The 6,908-nt window shown below is 48.7% G+C and overlaps 2 protein-coding genes across 3 annotated transcripts; both read left to right on the top strand.

Moving 5' to 3' along the window:
• Positions 1 to 292: 292 nt before the first annotated feature.
• Positions 293 to 1,456, top strand: LOC115767873 (RNA polymerase-associated protein RTF1 homolog). Its single transcript, XM_030712233.1, has one exon. It carries the CDS (start codon positions 297 to 299, stop codon positions 1,308 to 1,310), a length of 1,014 nt encoding a protein of 337 aa, XP_030568093.1. The 5' UTR covers positions 293 to 296; the 3' UTR covers positions 1,311 to 1,456.
• Positions 1,457 to 2,091: 635 nt separating this feature from the next.
• Positions 2,092 to 6,079, top strand: LOC115767839. Of its 2 annotated transcripts, none has more exons than XM_030712185.1 (2): positions 2,092 to 4,100; positions 4,210 to 4,291. In XM_030712185.1, exons 1-2 carry the CDS (start codon positions 2,376 to 2,378, stop codon positions 4,249 to 4,251), a joined length of 1,767 nt encoding a protein of 588 aa, XP_030568045.1. In that variant the 5' UTR covers positions 2,092 to 2,375; the 3' UTR covers positions 4,252 to 4,291. The 2 variants fall into 2 exon arrangements, with proteins under 2 accessions (XP_030568045.1, XP_030568044.1); XM_030712184.1 differs by having other exon boundaries at positions 2,101 to 4,100; positions 4,266 to 6,079.
• Positions 6,080 to 6,908: the final 829 nt, after the last annotated feature.

Here is a 6,908-nt window from a genome sequence, read left to right as displayed (position 1 = left end):
TTAAACATTTTGTTTAAGCAAGCATTTAAATGTGTTGAGCCCAGATCTGCCTGCGAATATGCCCCATGCAGTTGGGAAAATATATATAAAAGATTAAAAATGAAATCCATTTAGTCGGTACTCTTGAAGCGGCCACACTTGGCCGCCATTCAAAAGCAATTGAAATTCCAAATTAATAACCGCAGCCAGCCGACTGAAGCTGGCGAGGCAGCAGGCCAAGAGCCAAGAGCCAAGCGCCGGCACGGAGTGGGCCTGGAGAAAACAATCAGCAGGCACACACATAAGGAGAGCAGCATATGTCTAAAGTGTCTATTATAGACTGTTTGATACTGTGCCAACATCGGGGCCAGCTTCGAGTGATAGAAATGTCGGGAGCGAAGCCCAAGACCAGCGGCAAGTCCAAGTCCAAGCTGAAACGTAGTTCGCCACGTTTGTATGACACAAGTGACTTGCCATCGTTTATGCAGCCGCAGAAGCTGTCATGGAATGTGACGAAAGAGCAGCGCCTACATCGTCCCAAGTCCGAGATTGTGCGGGAGCTGCGACGATTGCGCTCCCTGCCAGTGCGCTCCGACGATGATGAGGAGGAGCAGGATCCGACCGCAGCAGCAGCGGCAGCAACTGAGCCCATACGCACGCTGGAGCAGCTGGATGCACTGCGTCTGACGCGCCATCGCATCGAGCAGCTGCTGCACAGCACCACATTCGAGCAGGCTGTGCGCAGCTGCTTTGTGCGGCTGAACATTAACGCGATCAATGTGCTGCCTGAGTATCGCATTGCCGAGATTATGGACATCACGGAACTGCCGGAGGGCTACTATGTGGGTAAAACGCCCACCAATATTGCGCTTCAGCTGCGCTACGAGGACCTCGTGATGAAGCACGAGCTCAACGACATCTCCAACATGGCGTTCACGCGCGAGGAGTTCGATTTCTGGCACGATAATTGCATCTGCCAGGGCTTCGAATGGCCAACCACGGAACTCATCTCACAGAAGAAGATCGAGCTTTACAATGCGCTCAACAGCGAGGGCAAAATAACATCCTTGCTGAAGCACAACGGGCTGCTGCCACTCGCGATGCCGATGCGTCCAGTGCCCAAAGGCGGGCTGCTGGAGCGTCTGGGCGGTGTCTATCCATGGAAATTGCAGCGTCCGCCGCCGCCTCCGCCACCGCCACCACCAGCAACACCAAATCCTGAGCTGGAAGCTGCAGCTGGCAGCGAGGGATCTGGCGAACCGACAAGGCCCGAGCCCGGCTCGGAGGAGCTGGAGGCACGGCGCTCAGAGCCAATGATACCCAGCGCTTAGCCTCCTGGGCGAATCGACTGAAATTCCTGTTTGCGCATCTAAATTCGGAAATAAGTATATTGTTTTAGTTTTGGTTGGACAAATTTATTGAGTTGCAGCTGTAGAATTCAAAAATAAAAATCTTACAAAATCAGATCAATTGAAGAGGGAATATACATAAAGCTATTCCGACTGATTGATTGACTGACTGATGGATGCCCAATTTACCACAAGAAAGCCGAATTTTTTACACGCACGTATGCGTGTTTTAGGACACTTCCACTCTTACATGTGAAAAATTGGGGGAAAACGTTTAATGAATATTTTTTGACTACCATTTGATGAGCTTCAAACATTTTCAAAGAGCTTTGTATCAATGCGCTCAAGACGTGTTTCCACTCTTTTGGGTGAAAAATGCAGATGCAAATTTGAACGAGGGAAAGTTCAAGTTTCGTTCAACACGTTTTGAAAATATATTAAATTAAAACTAAGTAAAATATTCACCAGAGTGCGCGGGCAACTCTCAAAAAATAAATAAATAAAATATTATTCGAAACGTCATTCACTGACTGCGGCAAATCCACTTCGGTGAATACAAATGACGGCTCAAGGTGAAACGGCCTGGGAAAAGCAATGAATTTGAAAAGGAAATTAGCCCGGCACAGATGTTAAGTATTTTCCTACCTAGTTTCGTAAACGCACAATATTTTGAAGCAATCATAGAAGTCGGCGAACAGACACACTTTTCGTAGCACGCAGTTCTGTATAATTTCTCAGTTCAGTTCGATTGTAGCTCTAACAAGCAACGTGCTTATAAATTTATATATATTTTTATACTTTTTCCAAAAATCAAAGTTAAACTTTTGGAAAACCATAGAGATTATTCTTACACATTTTTATACATATATATATATACACATTACATATATATATGTTTTGGATTTCTGAGTTCAGTAAGTGCTTCAAGCAGTTTCAACTGGCTTGCATACGAGTTTTTTTTCATTGTCATTTGAGTTTGGTTAAAGACAATAATTAGTCACGTAAAGGGAAGTTGCTGGTTCGAAGCGTGAACTAGAGCCAATCGATATGGCGGATGAGGAGAATCGCACGCAAGTGGTACGCCTATTGGGCGACATGATGAATGCCCACTCGGACGTGGTGCGGCAATCCACCGAGGAGCTGACTAACCTATACACAGATCCAGACAGCACGGTTCAGGTGTGTATGGTGCTAGGCAATGTTGGCAAGCTGCCGGCAATGCGCAAATGTGCCGGACATATACTCAAGAATCGGCTGGGCCAGCCGGACGTCTGGAAGAACTTGCTGCCCAACCAGCAGAAGGAGGCCCAGGATGTGCTACTCGGGGCGTTTAAGAGTTTGACCATGAACGATGATGAAAACCTGCAGCTGACGGTTGTGCGTAATGTTGGGCTCGTAATGGGCCTGCTGCTGGATGCTGAGAATGCTGAGGCAGCGGCCTGGAACGATCTCATCATAGATCATGTGGAGGAGCTGTGCGTATCCAGTGAAAAACTTAGCCAGCTGCTGGGCGCCATTTGCTTCAAGTTACTCGTGAAGACATCGCCGGATATGTTCGAGAAATATTTGGTGCGTGCCAAGAACATATTCGTGCGTACTCTGGAACTGGCCAAAGAGCAGGGCGAGTTGGCCACGCCGGCAACGGAACATTTACTGTCTGGCTGGCACATGGCCATACCGCTGTTCCGTAGGCGTCCCTGTGACCAAGAAGAGCTGGCCGCCACACTGCCTCTGATCATGCAGATGACGCATGCCTTTGCCTATCAGCCGAATCCGAAACGCAGCTGTCGAGGATTCGATGTGCTTGCAAAGCTGAACAAGCATCTGCCGGAGCTAATGTGGCCGCAACTGAAGCTGGTGCTCGATGAGCTCTTTCTGCTGGCGAGCGACACAAATCTGGGTGATGAAATCCGTGTCCAGGCCATAATGTCCTTGAGGAACTGCGTGCGCAGCAAGCGGCGTCACATCATCCGGTTGAAAATGATGGACAAGCTGCTGATGACCCTCTATCGCCTTATGGCCATCAAGCCGGCTCTGGATGCGGATGGCGAGGAGCTGTACTTGGGCGACACGCAGGAGGCGCAATCGCCGCTATCCGAGGCCGCCCAAACGGTGATATTTGTTGCCGCCGAATCGGACACCAATCGCGTTGCGCTGCGTGCCCTGCGCCTGATGCAGCCGCAACTAGAGCAACAGCGGTCGGCGGTGCACCGTGTGGCCGCCCAGCTGTTTCTGGCTCTGATGGCCAAGGGATTTACAGACCTACTGGCTGATGCTCCATTACGCAGCTTTATTTCGGCGGTCGAGACGGGCATTCATGATGTGGAGCCAATGGTACGCAGGTCAGCACATTTCGCGCTAGCCATTATGGCCGAGAATCTGCAGCCGGAGATTACCGTGATGGCGCCCAAAGTGCTGCCCCTGTTTTGTGAATTCTTTGATCAAATGTCGCCAGAGCAGCGCATAGCCGACCATGAGACGGAGTCACAAACACGCATGTTCTGCACACTGGAAATTTATTGTGAGAGCCTTAAGCGGGAGGCACTGCAGCCACATCTGGGTGAACTAATGAAGCGGCTAATGGGTGCTTTGCAGCCGGAAAACAATTCCATTTCGCTGCGCCAACTGGCGCTCAGTGCCGTCGCCTCTTTAGGCAAAATTTCAAAAGATTTATTTAGGCCGCACTTTGATGAGGTGCTGGCCATTACGCTACCTCTGGTTAGGGAGAAGCCTCCGGAGGAACGGATGCTTCTACGAACTCAAGCTATACAGGTTAGTTTATTGATAAGCGCCCTTCAATGCAATTTTGTGAATTTACCTCTTTCAAATCTTTCTTCCATTTACTTCGCCTTTCTTTGCGATTCTCATGGCCTCAAGTAAGGCTCAGAAGGTTCTAATGGTTCGTTCACTCTCTAAAAATTGAAAACCCCATTGCAGGTAGTCAATATGTTGAGCAACGTTGATTCTGAGAAATTCACTGAGCATGCTCCGATGCTGATGGACAGCTATTTGGAGATGACGCAGCACATGACTAGTACACAGGTCTTCATGTTCGACATGCTCGCGATGCTGTCCAACTATGTGCCGGAACAGATTCGAGTGAATTTTGCATTTCTTATAATTGGAGTTTTAAGTGCAATTAAGGACGGCAGGGACAGCGATGACGAGAAGGACGAAGACGGGTTTGATGCCGAGACCGATGCAGATGCAAGTGTCTGTGCCGAAGAAGACAGCATTGGGGACGGGCACGGCGATCAGACGGGAGAGGGCAACACAAGAAGTATCACCAGCAGCATTGACAGCTTAGGCACTACGGCTGCACCCGATGAGGCACTATTGTGCCTCAAGACATTGGCTGTCAACATGCCGGATACGGTAATGCCCTATATATCGGAGGCAACGCGCTGTGTCTCTTCGTACACGGATTCGCAGAACGAGCTGGGCAAACGGGCTGCCTTCGAGGTGCTGACGGAATTTGCCACTCTTCTCTACCGCAAGGGCGACAGGAAGGAGGCCAAGCGCCAGTTGAACGAACTAATGCCCGATTTGGTTGACTTTGTGGAAACGGCCAAGGAGACGGCCAATGTTGTTGGCGCCATGAACTGCATAACGCAATTCCTCAAACTGTTTGGGTCCGAGGCTCTGGAAGGTGAGGGATTTGCCGATATGATCATAAATATTGTGCGCAAAACCCTGCGTCGCAAGCTCAACTGTCAGTTCGATATTGGTCAGGACACGAAAATGTCCTTACTGCAACAGTGTAGCCAGGCCATGCATTCCGAGATCCAGGTAATGGAGGCCGCCGGCGAGATGCTGCCAGTTTTTGGCCAATCGATGCGTAGGCGCCAATTTGCCGGCCATTTTCACAGCATTAGCAATCGCTTTCTGAAGAGCCTGCGCCAGTGCAAGCCCACTGGCCAGATCACGCCGCATCTATACTTTCTCTACAATCTCGTCTATCGCTGCATGGAGCCGCTGGGCGTCATCGCCGAGCAGTACTACGACGTGCTCTGCTATAGCGTTGTCGACTGCATGATGGACGACAAGCCGCATGTGATTCAGTTTGCCATCAACTTGATCAACTGGATGCTCACGCACGCCCATGACAAAGAGAACGTGGAGACCATCATCACGGCCACCTCACAGGTGTTTATCGATGCCCTGAATACCAACTCGCCACTGGCCAATGAGAAGCGGGAGCAGGTTGCCGCAATTCTGGCGCGCATGATGATGAACTGCGAGACCCTGTCCACCGAAGAGATTCTGCCTTTGCTGTACGGCAATCTTCCGTTTTGCCACAACTTCGATGCCTATATGCAAGTGGTCCCCGCTCTGCGCCAACTCCATCAGCAGAAACCAGCTGTGCTGGAACCATATCTCAGCCAGACTCTAAAAGTGCTGCTCGAATCGCTGGAGAAGCACCAGCTGCCCAACGAGGACACGCGTCAGACTGCCATCGAGTTGCTGGGTCTCATCAAGGTCGATCAGACGTCACTCTACGATGATGTCGGCCAAAAGTTTCCTGACGCTAGTGCCTTAATCACTTAAGAAAAGTATTGTGTATTTTCTTACACTGGAAAATACTAAAGATTATAAAAAATACTTAATGAAAAAAGGGAATTGCAATTCGGGACGGGGTAATAAAAAGTATTAGGTTGGGCCAATTAATTACAACACGGGATCTCAATTGGTACGAACATTAAAACACACTCAACAAAATTCTGGTGCACTTACTATCGGTAAATAAAATCCAAATTTCAGTACTTGAGCAAGTTTTATTGCGGTTTGTCGTTATGCTATCTAAGCATTGTGAAACGCTATTCCTAGCTTAGGCCTTGCATGGAGAAGTGGGGCCATCTCATTAACTTTAACTTTGTATAGCCCGCAATTTAAATTTACAATACTTTCCATTCCAGCTCGCCTTATTTCTAAAATAGGGCGAAAGATTGTAACGGCAGCTTAGCGTGGATTTAGGGTATCTAATAGTCGACTCGAGCCTCCTCACTTTCCTATTTTTAGTGTTTTTTACAGTGTATAGCATTTCGGCCAGTGCTTAGAGCGCAAGTATTTCAGCTAAAGGGATTTGGAACGTGATCAACCTTTTATACGCGCTGTCAATGCTCTGGCTCTGCAGAATATATAATATAGTTAGATGTATTTACTCGGCAATCGATCAAAGTTGAACGTCATGAAGCTATTTAAGTGGACTGCTGTTCATTTTTCCAAGCTGTCCGGCGGATAATAGCCAATGAAACAATGCAATAAAGCGATGTTTGGGGGTGATTGATTGGGTCACAGGCCGAATTGGGGGAATGCGAAAAACATAGCGACAAATCGAATTCTCAAGCGAAGGGTCGACCCACAAACTGAGTTACAAAGAGAGCCAGCAAGAATCCTGCAACAGTTGCCCAGCACAAGGAATGTTAAAAATGTTCGACGGGGGCCTTGGCGGTGCGGTCGGTCGGTGGGGCAGGCAGGTACTTGTGCTTGCCACATTTTGGATGTCAAGTTTTGAAGGCCAATGTGATTGAAATTTTGCCAAGTTACAGCGAATTGAATTGGCAGCAAATTGTCGCCAAT

This window comes from Drosophila novamexicana, unplaced genomic scaffold, assembly GCF_003285875.2.
Source record: "Drosophila novamexicana strain 15010-1031.04,08,12 unplaced genomic scaffold, DnovRS2.1 tig00001466-arrow-arrow-pilon, whole genome shotgun sequence".
In the NCBI taxonomy this organism is placed as follows: domain Eukaryota; kingdom Metazoa; phylum Arthropoda; class Insecta; order Diptera; family Drosophilidae; genus Drosophila; species Drosophila novamexicana.
The sequence above is the reverse complement of the archived record's forward strand: the minus strand, read 5'-3'. Positions and strand labels throughout refer to the sequence as shown.

Bases quoted from the DNA above. Each gene is read 5' to 3' on its own strand.
- LOC115767873 (XM_030712233.1), top strand. From the start codon at position 297: ATGTCTAAAGTGTCTATTATAGACTGTTTGATACTGTGCCAACATCGG.
- LOC115767839 (XM_030712184.1), top strand. From the start codon at position 2,376: ATGGCGGATGAGGAGAATCGCACGCAAGTGGTACGCCTATTGGGCGAC. The intron at 4,101-4,265 runs GTTAGTTTATTG...ACCCCATTGCAG, and splicing joins TACGAACTCAAGCTATACAG to GTAGTCAATATGTTGAGCAA.